Raw genomic sequence first — 13,671 nt, 5'->3', positions numbered from 1 at the left:
CGTGCTGAGATGTTGGAGTCAACCTTTAGTGGAGTCACCAAGGAAGTCTTTCAAAGAATTATTGAACAATCAAATACTAAACAGAGTAATGCATACCCAGAAGACCTCCGTTCATTTGCCATGTCTCTGCAGTTCTACTCAGCAAGGGCTTACGAGTATGTGAGAGAAACATTTGACCTGGCCTTACCCCATCCTCGTACAATTAGAACATAGTATTGTAGTGTAGAGGGGGACCCTAGATTCACAAAGCAAGCATTTGATGCTCTCCATGCTAAAGCCAATGACAACTTGGCACAGGGAAAAGAGACTGTATGTGCAATCATGTTCGATGAAATGGCCATACGTAAACATATTGAATATGCAAATGGAAAGTATCGAGGTTATGTAGACATTGGTACAGGTAGGTTTGATGACTCCACACCAGAAGCCAAAGATGCTTTAGTTTTTATGGCAGTGTCAGCAAATGATGCTTGTAAAATACCGCTTGGCTATTTTCTTGTATATGGTTTAAGTGGGGTAGAACGAGCAAACCTGGTCAATGAGTGTTTACGTAGACTTCATGATAGCGGTGTACAAGCAGTGTCTCTAACTTGTGACGGGCCTTCTTGTCATTTTGCAATGATGAAATCCCTTGGGGCAAACATGAATGTGATTGGTTTGGACCCGTCATTTCCTCATCCATCAGATCAATCGATTCAAGTTCATTTTATTCTTGATGCATGCCATATGTTAAAGTTGCTCCGCAACTCATTTGCAGACATAGGAATTTTCAAAACCTCAGATGGTCAGACAATCAGTTGGCAGTATATAGAAGAGCTCAATAAACTCCAAGAAAAACAGGGACTTCGATTAGGTAATAAACTAAAAAGTGCACATATTGACTGGCGAAAGCAAAAAATGAAGGTCAATTTGGCCGCACAGGTATTTAGTGCCAGAGTAGCAGATGCCCTGCATTACTGGCCGCACAGGTATTTAGTGCCAGAGTAGCAGGTGCCCTGCATTACTGCAACGAGGGGTTGAAACTCCCTCAATTTAGAGGTTGTGAGGCCACAGTTTGCTTTGTAAGGCATGTTGATGCTGCATTTGATGTCCTTAACAGCAAAAATCCTTTGAGCAAAGGTGCAAAAGCTCCAATAAGAAAGGGAAATGCAGATAAATTGTTAGAGATCTTGGGAAATGCTGAACGTTTCATCCTAGGTCTTACTGATACAACCGGTAAAGCACTGCATCTTACCCCAAGGAAGACTGGCTTTATAGGATTTGCTGCCAGCATCAAAAGTATCTCAGAACTTGTTGTAGAACTTGTTGCAGGTCCTAATGCTCCAATGAAATACCTTTTAACCTATAAATTTAGTCAAGATCACATAGAGCTTTTTTTAGTGCAGTGAGAGCCAGTTGAGGGTTCAATAATAAAACAACAGCAGGCCAATTTTGTGCGGCATACAAGCGGCTGTTAACAATGTCAATAATGGGACAGGAAATTGCATACTAAGGGACAGTTCTACCATTCTTCATGTATCCCAACCATCAGTAATAAGCATAGCAGGTAAATATGATCTCGTGCTTAGAACTCAGCCATTGCATGATGATCATGATTATGCAGATGTACCAAATTTCCAAGCCATATCTGGGTACAAAGAAGCTGCAATCAATTATATTGCTGGATTTGTTGTCAACATGATAAAGCGTCGATTAAACTGCCTCTTGTGCACAGAGGCACTGACTAGTCAAAGTGGCAAGAGTCATAAGTTTTTGGCCCTAAAAGACCGTGGGGGTCTGCAGAAAGCATCAGACAGTGTCGTTTGTGTGCGCATGGAAACAGAAAAGTGTTTCCAAAGACTTGCAAACATTTCTGATGGAAACCTTCTACAAGGTCTTGGTGTCTCAGCAGCAATAGCATCATCTGTTCTCAATAACTGTTCACACCGTAATCTTTTTCCTGAGTTACATAATCACCAATTTCACACCACAGTAGATGATAATCATGTGCACTCTCTCGTAAAGCTTGTATCATCATGCTACTCTAAAATCAAGCTGTTCCATTTAGGAAAGCAGATGGCAGTCTCTGTTGCAGGACCCAACATGCGGAAGCGAATGTCCAAACTTATTTTGTTTAACCATCAGTAAACTACAGAAACATAATTGACAGACCACATTTTCCAAGATGAATATCTCGGTGTTCAACATAAACTGAGATGTGCTGTTAAAATATCTCCGTGCTCTGCATCTTGACATTTCTTGTTTCAACAATATGGTAAGATGTAAACTTATCATGGTAACAGTCACAAACCTGTCTTCAGGCCTGGAATTTCATCTTTGAGAGGGCAAGACCGTTTTCAATTTGCAAAGGGCACTTCCATAGCAAAACGTCAAAACCCAATAGGATTTTTTAAGGGGCACCATGGCCAAGACCAGGGCAACAGAGGCCATGGCCTCCGTGGCCTCCGTGAAATTCCAGGCCTGTATCTTGGTAACATGGAAACATGCAAATTTTATTAAGCTTCCGTAGTGAACTAGTGTTTCATGAGAACTGAAAAATCTGCTTAAATTTAATTGTTATTCAAAGCAAATTGTTCAGATGTTGTTAAAATGACATGGATTGACCGTCAGAGTTCTCCGCAGCTACTTTCAGCAGAGTGGCTCTGTTAAATGTTGATTTTCAATCACGGTTAAACGAAAAAACGAACCCATGCTTTCTTAACAGAATTTGTGGTGTACAAATCTATATCACGTTCATATTGCACAAAAATCCAGTAACATTCAAGCACAGTACTAAAGCTGTACACAGTGCCCTGTTAATATTTGGCCCGTGGAGAACACTGTCAATAAGGAATTAAATGTTATAGGGCCATCAAATGTATCTTTGCATATTTATGAAAAATTAGTATTCTAAAAAGACTTCGCATGTTTATATTTCATTTTTAAACCAGTAGAAAATGTATTTTTCCGTTGCTAAACTTTCCCTGCTGTATATTACTATATGTATGTACTAGGGCATTACTTACATTACTGTGGGAACCAACCTGTAAAAAGCTGAGGAATATAAAGATTTAAACTGAAAGTGTGGAGAACTGCTAAATAAATTGCTGTTGCAGCAAAGATATAACTGTGTATATGAACTATTAATAGTTGTCTGTCTGCATTTACTTAAAAAAAAATGAATACATGTACAAAAATAATGACCCGTAGATGATTGTGTAAATTCCATTCCCCAAACTGGACACTAATGTTTTCTGAAAGGAATTCCACTTCTGGACACTGCCTTAAGACCCCGGCCTCATGCACAAACCCTATGCGACAAGGTTTTCCTGAAATTCCTGACGCATGAAATTGTTCCTCCTAATTGTTTTTTATTTATCATGGGACTTGCATTTTTAGTTTCTAGATGGAAATAAACTCAATTTTTGTAACCCTGCGAGCATACTAAACATTTAATATTTGCCCTTCCCAATACTAAATACCGGTACAAATAGTTTGTGCATGGATGATGTAGCCTAGTCCAGTTATGAAATTCTTTCCCCAATTTAAAGTGAATTTAGAAGAAATGCTTAACATTTTTCTTGAAATTAAAAGGCCCTAACCATTGAGGAAGTGATGCCTCTCAAGTTCCTAGTCCGACTTATCCCATAGACTTTGTATTCCATTGCCCTTGTGGCGTCTGTCTCTGTACAGACGACCCATTCCATATCTTTTCCTGCACGGAAAATAGGCATATTTAACATTTTAGTCTGGCATAATCCATAATTCTCAGGGTTTCAAATGTTCACCTTCACTTCCTTGATCAATTAGGATTGTTTCTGCTACATTCACTTCCTTCCTTGGCCTCTCTTCCCATCACCTTCTCGGCCACCGACCGACATAGCAACGTATGCACTGTATGTGCGCGGTGATGTTTATGAATATCCCAACATGGCCGCTGAGTCACTTCCGGCTGCTTCCCACTCGTATAAAGTAAATATAAGTATATTGTCTTGTTCAGTCTTGCATGAGTTTTTCTTTCCCAGTAAAAACAGGCCCTTCCTATCCAAACTTATCCAAACAGCTTTCCTTTTCAGTGGGTCACAAAATACTGTCAGGAAACTCAGAAACATAATGCAACTTTGTGTTACAGTTTGCTTTTGTTTGCTATTAACTTCTTTGAGTCGTCTGTACGTAATCAACAGGAGTCAAATTGATAGTTGGCAGTTGACCTTTTGTTCCTGAATGTGAAGGCTGAGTAGCTACAGTAAGGTAATAGCAAAAGTGTCGTCCGCCTCAAACTATTGTCGGAAAACTTTCTATCTGAATTCACTTCATTGTCGAAATGTCTGGTGAGTAGTTTCTTTGCTCTGTCTCTTTGAGTAAATCGTTTTAATCTTATTTTGAATGGTACGAATGATGTGATGTAGCTAACGGGTTCCTCCTTGTGGTTGTGAATGCAAACACGGATGTACCATAAGTTTGATTCTCGAAAATGAAAAGATTTGTGGCAAATAGGCTGCTGCATTTCTAAACTGAAATTTTTCCGGTTACTCACGTCTCTGACTGAATTCGACTCAGGGATATTTATGGCTTATTCGATTGACTGTAACTGTACTTCGCATATTCGCATATTAACGGTTCATTTGGGCTGGCGGTGTTTCTTGTGAAGACGATCGAATGCACTGCAAACCAAGATGATACACACTGCCGATATATGATCCATGTTAACAACTTGTAGTAGGTTATAGCTATTGAAATGACCTTCGCAAAAGTGCTGTGATCTGCACTCGAAATTTAACTTGAATCACTGATAATCAAAGAGAATTGCGTAATAACATGATATATTTTCTTCTTTGTAAACTACACTCATTTCTCAAATTAAATTGGATTACTGGTAAGGGAGTTAGCGACCACTAATATCCTAATGCAGTCTCCAAGTATGATGAGAAGCTTGTTAGAAAGGCGGACAGTGTCCCAGACGCAACCATCCCCGTCACTCACTCACACTAACATATACCTACCGTACGCACCCGCACACTTTAAAACTAATACTACTATACAGTGTCTATACAAATAGCACCAAATTTTGTACGGATAGGGTTTGAAATAGCATTAAACTTTGGGCGGATAGAGTATGAAATAGTATCAAACTTTGGGCGGATAGAGGATGAAATAGCATCACACTTTGGGCGGATACGGTTTGAAATAGCATCAAACTTTGAAATGCTTTGGTACGAAATAACATTATACTGACAGGGTATGTAAAAGCATCAACTTTGCATCGATAGGGTTTGAAATAGTGTCAAACTTTACTGCCTATATTAATCTTCATCTCTTCACTAGCTGAACCTCTTTACATTCCAATGGATGAAGGACCCAGTCAAGGAAACTCGACGTGGTATCTTCAGACCAACGAAATGACGCCAAATGTAAGTAACGATGACTATCAACTGGAAGATCACACATATTTATTCCCTTCTCATCGCATCAGAAATTTCTCTCCTACTGTATCCCTCAAGATTGATGACCGTGGCTTTGTGTGTGCGTGAGTATATGTGTTTACAGTTCCGTGTCATACATTCATTTGGCCTTCATACCGTCTTCGCGTTCGTTGTCTTCCTAACCCTCTCAACCAGTTTAAGGTACAATATATTCTATAAACGGTTTGTGAACACTCCAAAGTTTACATTCCAACCTTTTCGAAGCACTCATATAGAATATTGTACTCTTCGAGCCTTTATATAATAGAAAGGTATATTGTTCATACTATCAGTTTGAAGTGTGAACTGAGCTTTTTCATAAACTATAGAACGAAAGAAAAAATGGTTCACAACGACTGTATTCATTCAATTGTTTGTCGTTGGGGAGAGTGGGGGGATTTTCGCGGGACGATTTTGAACTGGCTTTGTGGGTTGCTTTGTAAAATCACAGTCACATGTCCTACTGCCCTTCGAAGTTTCCCCTCCCATTCCCTCTCAGGTTTAAGTGAACCCTACTCCACCGCCTCTGATTGAGGTTATGTTTTCTATGTTTATTTTACAGGGCAGGCCCACTAGACCACCACACAACCAGACGGTGACCAGAGTGTCCACAGAGCAATTCGATGACTACCATGACTTAGCAATGTGTAGCCTATGTTGCTGTTGGCCACTTGGAAGTTGGGCAATTCGGAAGTCCGATGAGGTATCAAATAACATGAATTCCTTCATTCCTTCATTCCTGAATTAATTCATCAATTCCTTCATTGATTCATCCATTCATTCGTTCATTCATTCATCCACCCATTCATTCGTCATTTATTTATTTATTCATTCAATCCTTCATTCCATTCATGTATTCATTTATTCATCCATTAAACCATTCATTCATTCATTTATTCATTCATTCATTCATTCATGAATTCAATCATTCATCCATTCAATCCTTCATTCCATTCAATCATTCATTTGTTCATTCATTCATCCATTCATGTATTCATTTATTCATCCATTCATTCATTCATTCATTCATTCATTCATTCATTAGTTAATTCATTCATCCATTCATGTATTCATTTATTCATCCACTCAACCATTCCTCCATTGATTCATTCATCAGATAATGTATTGAGCACTGACAGCTGACTGACAATTAAAAGGCACAACTAACTTGTGCTTTCAGGAATCACATCAAATGAAATGAACCGACCAAGTGGGGCAACCAGGATAGGGTAATAATGACTTGGGAAACATAAAGACACACAAGTTAACACTTTGTACATAAAATGATACCAAAATGATACCTCTCCCCATCATAACTTGGTCACTTCTATCACTTCTACGGGTGATCTCGGCTGATTTACGACTATTTGTCCTAAATATTAACCAAATTCAGATGATGATAAATGGGCCTGTGCATTGCGTATAAGTTCTTCTCTGTCACAAACGACCTAGATCTAGCGGCGCAAGTAATTCAACGCTCCCATGTATTATCTTTGTGGAATGACGTCACATATGTACATGTCCATAGCTTTATGCCTATTTGCACCGAACATTATTTTCTGGTCACAAGCGGTAACCAGAATGCAAAATGTATTGAGGTTTCGATGACTTCAATGCACTAGACTTTTGCTTGTTAGTATAACCAGAACTAGCTGTTACAATAACACAATGGCATGCTTACACAGGTCAGTCTACTGTACGTGGTTATACACACCTTCATCAAAAACAATAGGATTCTGGTACTCAATGTAATGAATCCACACACCAAGCATTACAAAACCAAAGCAAATTTCCAATAACTTCTCACATTAAGGTTGCAGAGGAGTCCACTTATGGACAATTAAGATTAGAATATGACCACGAAACTTCAAAGAATCAACATGAAAGAAGCTTATACAGGTCACTGGAGGTCAACCTGAGGTCAAAGGTCACTCAAATGCAGGTCGACTATTGTATTACAATAGCGTAACTCCCAACCTTGATTGTCATTTGGTTCTCAACTTATTGCAAAAATACTAGTTTTTGACCCCTAATTGACCTTTGTTCACCTTGGATCGCATGACTGTTATGTTTTGAAAAGATCCCTTACCGGATTCACAACTAGTCCACAAATATTAACCATGTTGGACCCTGTCAATGGTAGTTTCACTATATACTGCCAAAAAAATCATTTTGACCCATAATTGACCTTTGGTGACCTTGGATTACATTACAGTTACATTTGAAAATGTGTCCCTACTCCACTCACAACTTGTCCCAATATATCAGCCATGTCAACCTTCGTGACTAGAAGGTGATGCAAAACGTAGCATAATTTGGCAGTTTTTTGCACACAATCAACCTTGAATGACCTTGGATGACCTAATGGTTTTTATCAAAAATGTTCCCTTTGATATTGTGCACTCTGTCCCAAAATTCTGAGCTTGATCGACATTCGGTTCTCAAGTTATTGCAAAAATACTAGTTTTTGACCCCTAATTGACCTTTGTTCACCTTGGATCATATTACCGTTATGTTTGGAAACGATCCCTTACCCCATTCACAACTAGTCCCGCCCACATATCAACCATGTCGGACCCTGTCAGTGGTAGTTTCACAAGTTATTGAGAAAAAAAAAACACATTTTGACCCATAATTGACCTTTGGTGACCTTGGATCACATCGCGGTTATTTTAGAAAATGTGCCCTTACTTCATTCACAACTTGTCCTAATAAACCAGTCATGTCAGACTTGGTGACTAGACGCTGTTGCAAAAATTAGCATAAGCTGACAGTTTTTTGCACATAATCAACCTTCAATGACCTTGGATGACCTGATAGTTTTTATCAAAAATGTTTCTCTTGATGAGGTGCACTCTGTCGTAAAATTTGATTGGCCTACAATGTACACACATAATGTAATTACTAGAAAGGTATCAAAACCAATTTGGCCCCTCATAACTTGAGAACTGGGTGTCCGATTGAAGCGGGAGTTGGTTTCCTATATATAGCACAAAGAGCTCTATCATATATCAACATATTGACAAACTTTTTTTGGTTTTGATTTGTTTTGCCCCGTATCTCCTAAAATGAGCATATTTTTCAAAATTTGACCTTTGACCATTTGACCATTTGACCTCGCGGTCGATGTAGTTTGACACGCTGATTCCAAAAAAGCAACATGACAAGCCATGACAAGTGCGAACATCCTACTTCGCACACGAAGGTCGCACAGGGGTCAACTATGGACCATTTTGATCAGAAGGTACCTTTGAGATCCGATTATAGCCACGAAAATTCAAATAACCCAAAATAACTGATAAAGGTCACCTGAGGTCAAAGGTCACCTAGATGCGTGTCGACTCCTGGATTACAATAGCGTAACTCCCAACCTTGACGGACATTTGGTTCTCAAGTTATTGCAAAAATACTAGTTTTTGACCCCTGATTGACCTTTGTTGACCTTGGATCACACGACCGTTATGTTTCGAAATGATCCCTGACACCATTCACAACTAGTCCCAAAATATCAACCATGTCGGACCCTGTCAATGGGAGTTATTGCTTGTTTTAATATTTTGGTTTTTGGCCTCTAACTGACCTTTGGTGACATTCACGGGCACCAAAAACAATAGGGCACATCTACTCAATGTGGTACTCATATACAGCAAATATTAGATTGGTCCAAGCTTCCCTACTTGAGATACCGTGTTTACAAGCCAGGCGTCACACACACACACGCACACAGTCTCCGCCTGCATTAATGCATAGGTTACGATTTCATCGAAACCAAAAAGCGTACATACTTGATATTTCTGTAAGATAATGAATTATTCATGACTTTCCCCTCACCAACTAGCGCACTGACACACCAATCCTCACATATCTGATGTGGGTTGAAGCACAGTATATCCCTTTACATGTCGAGACTATAAGGATATGTATAGGGATAACAATCTTGATAAGGCGTAATCTGAAGCACACGTGAACTTTCAATGCCAATGAGCTATCAACGATTTACCACGTGACGATGACCGAAGTGAGTCCTAATCCGGCAAGCTAGAACAAGCTTAAACTTGCCATTTTTCTTTTCTTTGAACAGGCAAGCATTCGAGCCTCTTACGGTGAAATGGTGGCGGCAAGACATGCTGCGGAAGAGGCCCGTAGATTGGCTAACCAAGCCATCGCCGTCGGCTGGATAATTTCTATCGTTGCCACGATAATGGGTGTAGTTCTTGTAAATGTTTTATTCTAGGATTAGGCCCTTATTCATCCCTCTCCTTCCTCCCTGTATTCCTCCCTCCTTCCTCTCTTCCCATAACCAGGCGCGGCGGAACGGGAAAATTATTGGGGGGGGGGGGGTTCTTACGCGGGAGACTATCTAAGCGGAGCGCCACCATCGGTTGGCGCGGAGCGTACGAGAAAATTTTGGGTTTTTCAAACCCCCAGATGGCCGGAAACGGCACTTCCCGAGTGTTTTATGCTGCGAATACGTAGCCCTAAAATATTTGTCTCAGGCCTGCAATTTCTCAGATTGCACGTAAAAATCTGTAAAAACATTGTAATTTGTATATTCGATGGTGTTTTCAGAGAGTAGCTATTACTCGTAGTGTACTCGCAAAGGTCTATAGCCAGGGGACGGGCCGAGGGTCCCCCGGGATGATTATTACACCTATATAGTATACGTGTGCATCGGACAGATCGACAAGTATGCATTGAAAAATGGGCAGATGCACGTTTCGGAGCCTTGGTAAATATTGGGGGGCTTATCATGCATTTGCCCCTCAACTTTTTCATTGGGGGCTGAGCCCCCCCCCCCAGCCCCCGGTTCCGCCGCCACTGCCCATGACCATTCCCTCCCCAGATTCCCAGCTCACCAGCTCCCTACCTACCCTTGTCCCTGCCCTTCTCCTTCCTTCTTCCCTCCCTCCCTTTCCATGTCCTATCAGCCCTAGGATCCCGTGCAAAAACAACTGTCATGAGTTAAATCCATGCCGCGGCGCTTTACTATAAAGAATGTTGGTAATATTTCTTGTTAACGAAAGTAATAATTTCTTACTGAATTTTGAACACGACATTATGTTTATGTGACAAATTGAAATTAAAACACATAATTTTGGAGTCAGATGTATACGGTAGCACGTGGATATGGAAGACTGCAGCCGTGACGTAATAAAGACAGGATCCGGGTTATATCAATTTAATAACGACACGAACAAATGTTTTTTTTATGACACGAGGTAAAAATTGTCCACGTTAGATTACTTATACGTTTAATGAAGTAGAAATAATTTTACACGGTAAATCCTTAAGAGAACAAATGTTAATTACTCCTTAATTTATTTTATTTTTTTGGCGCTGAAAGATTGTTCACTGTTCTGGATTTTTCAACTCACTGCGATTTCAATATATATATATATATATATATATATATATATATATATATATATATATATATATATATATATATATATATATATATATATATACATATATATATATATATATACATATATAGATATATATATATATATATTTATATATATATATATATATATATATATATATATATATATATATATATATATATACATATATATATGTGTGTGCGTGTGTGTGTGTGCTTTTGGTTTACTTTTGTTTTCTTTTTTTTCACGAATGCGTAATGAGGCGTAATCTCTTGTTAAATTTAGCTTCCTGTCTTCAATTTTATAATACAATAATTCAAATTAATTATTGCCTTTTTCATTCATCTTTTTCTCGCTAAGTCATCACAATTTATTTAAGATTAAATTTATGCTCATGTCTGCCTAGGTTCGATTCCCCGCCGAAGCACTATTTTATTTTGTTATTATTATTATTTATTTTTTGGGTTGTTGTTAATATCTGCATGTCTATGCATGGTGTTTTAAGTTTCTTTCGCTTTGTTTGTTTGTCTGGGGTGTTTTTTTTGGGGGGGAGGTGGAGGGACGAGGGGGTTGTTTCTATTTGGTATTTTGTTTCGCGTAAACACAGTATAGGTCATTGCAATATTTCGCACAACTTGTCAATAGAAACCGATCGGAACTTAAGACCTGAGTAGTTAATTTGATTTCTGTCTCGCTCGTCGCCTTTCACTGGAAATGTTAATGAAAGTATATATAAGGATGAACACTGTACCTGCAAAAGAAATGCTTCTTTTGTACAGTGTAAGGCCACCACGGCATCTTTTCTGACAAGCTTGATCATATTTGTTCTTCGGGACTGTTGTGACATTACTTAGCCTTTATATTATAAACCATTAAGTGTGGAAACAGCTATGCTCCTGTTAGAACAACTTCACATTTCTTAAAAGCTGGTTTACTGAGGCAGGCGTTTGAAAGACAGTGTGATACAAACAGGTATAGTTACGACATAAACAATGACACGAGCTCTCTGTGCATTAAAAACAATCGAAATGTGCGGTTTTCATAACAGTACACAAAGCAGATCATGCGGATACAGCAGACGTAGCCGAGAATAAAACCTAGTAGCGTGGAGAATTCAATTATGACATACTAGGACTTTCTACTGGTAAACTTTACTCATTGTCGAATAAATCTATCTAATTTCTACCTTATCTAGCTTTTGCTCTGTATTTAACGTATTATGACCAAAACAAATATGAAATTCACGACAATTCCATGGGACTTGTATATTCTTTTAAAAATAGCCCCGTTTCGAATCTAACGCTCCGTTGCTTTGGTAACATCGTGGAATTACAGAAGGTACGTCCGGAGTATTTATAGTAAAAGGTAGCCTAGTGAAAAGAAAAAAAAAAGGTAAAAGAACGGATGGCCTATATTGACTTTTTAGGCATACAGTGCATACATTTCTTCATCTCCTCTCCATAGTATATTTTCTCGACTTTTTCATTGAATAATAGCCCTGCCGCTAATGGATAGATGACAGGTAGAAGATGGCCATCGATGGCGCTCTCAACTTCTCGTGCCACGTCTGGCACCTACAAGAAGTAACAGACATATTACTGGCGCAATCCCGACCGAACATATTTTAACTCTCCTACATACTTTTCTACACTGATCCCAGAAAGCATTAAGTGCCGTCAAAATGCCTCAGTTGCTAATAGGTTCATTTCCATGACGTAACACTGTTCTCGTTGTGCATAAAACTGAAGGCAAAAGTAAGGCATATACTGATAGGCCTAGACTAGGTATACGTTGCAGACTATGCATAGGCTAACTTCACAGACAGACATACATGCAGACAGACAACTTCAGAAAATGTAAAATATTAATAACCGTAATCACGTTATGTTTACTATGTCTTCAAATGTCGTCCTTTTCTCCTCTGCAACCTCGGGCCGTCATTGGAGTCGTTCGAACAACTTAATTAAGGCGAAGAACGACGTCAAGATATATCAAACGTCTGGACTACAGACTACACTGCTTGCAATAGAGAGAGAACTCCCCAGTACAGTACAGTACGTGTTGATATGAACGCCTGCAAAATGACAACAGATATTTTCTAATGACAAACCATTGTGTATGACGGTATAGTAAACACTCGTATATTGATCAACGCACACGCACGGAGGTATTCTGTACGTACAGCATGCAATGCAGTCAAATATTTCGGAGCGCGCTCCTGATTTTATCCTGATAATCTTGTGAGCGCTCTTGTACCACTGTTTGCATGCGCGCACGGACAAGATAGACGTAAAACTATCACTTTGAAGCTACTACGCCTTTACTTACATGTGTACAGCAGAAGACTTCTGTTTTGCATGCAGCAGTTTAATTTCGTGTGTACACAATAAGTCAGCATTGTACGGTGGCTTAACAGGGACATACGAAAGAAAAGCAGTGTCCCAAAATCTCACAATGTTGACTTTTCATCTCAAAATATTGCCTCTTTTTATTCCTTCAAAATTTGGACTTTAAAAGATCCAAAAACAAAAGTCCAAATAAAGAGACACAAAGTCCAAGTGTTCAGATTTGAGCTGCAGACTTGTTTCCTTTCCTATGTCCCTATTAAACCACCGTTGTATATTCACTATTTTAAGATCAGTAAAACTGTAAAAATCTAACGGAATTGCTAATGCTAAGAGACTGGCCTTCATCATCCCTGAAAAGTCAGAACGCGACGGTGTTTATTTCAGTCACGGTTGGCAGCCCTCTTAGGGTTTTAATCAGGAGCTTTCTATTTTATAGCTGTTGTAGGTGTCGTACCAGAAGTAATCCTTCCATTATCTTACACACTAAGTCCATCA

At 39.1% G+C, this 13,671-nt stretch overlaps 2 protein-coding genes across 2 annotated transcripts in view; one reads left to right on the top strand and one right to left on the bottom strand.

Moving 5' to 3' along the window:
• LOC139983536 (uncharacterized) overlaps window positions 1–13,671 on the bottom strand; it is a 124,279-nt gene that overhangs the window by 9,016 nt on the left and 101,592 nt on the right. The gene's annotated exons all lie outside the window — the stretch shown is intronic.
• Window positions 4,180–10,856, top strand: LOC139983550 (uncharacterized). The gene is made up of 4 exons (XM_071997183.1): window positions 4,180–4,310; window positions 5,305–5,390; window positions 6,004–6,144; window positions 9,523–10,856. Exons 1-4 carry the CDS (start codon window positions 4,304–4,306, stop codon window positions 9,673–9,675), a joined length of 387 nt encoding a protein of 128 aa, XP_071853284.1. The 5' UTR covers window positions 4,180–4,303; the 3' UTR covers window positions 9,676–10,856.

This window comes from Apostichopus japonicus, chromosome 16 (assembly GCF_037975245.1).
Source record: "Apostichopus japonicus isolate 1M-3 chromosome 16, ASM3797524v1, whole genome shotgun sequence".
Classification (NCBI taxonomy): domain Eukaryota; kingdom Metazoa; phylum Echinodermata; class Holothuroidea; order Aspidochirotida; family Stichopodidae; genus Apostichopus; species Apostichopus japonicus.
This window is presented reverse-complemented; position numbering and strand designations above follow the sequence as displayed.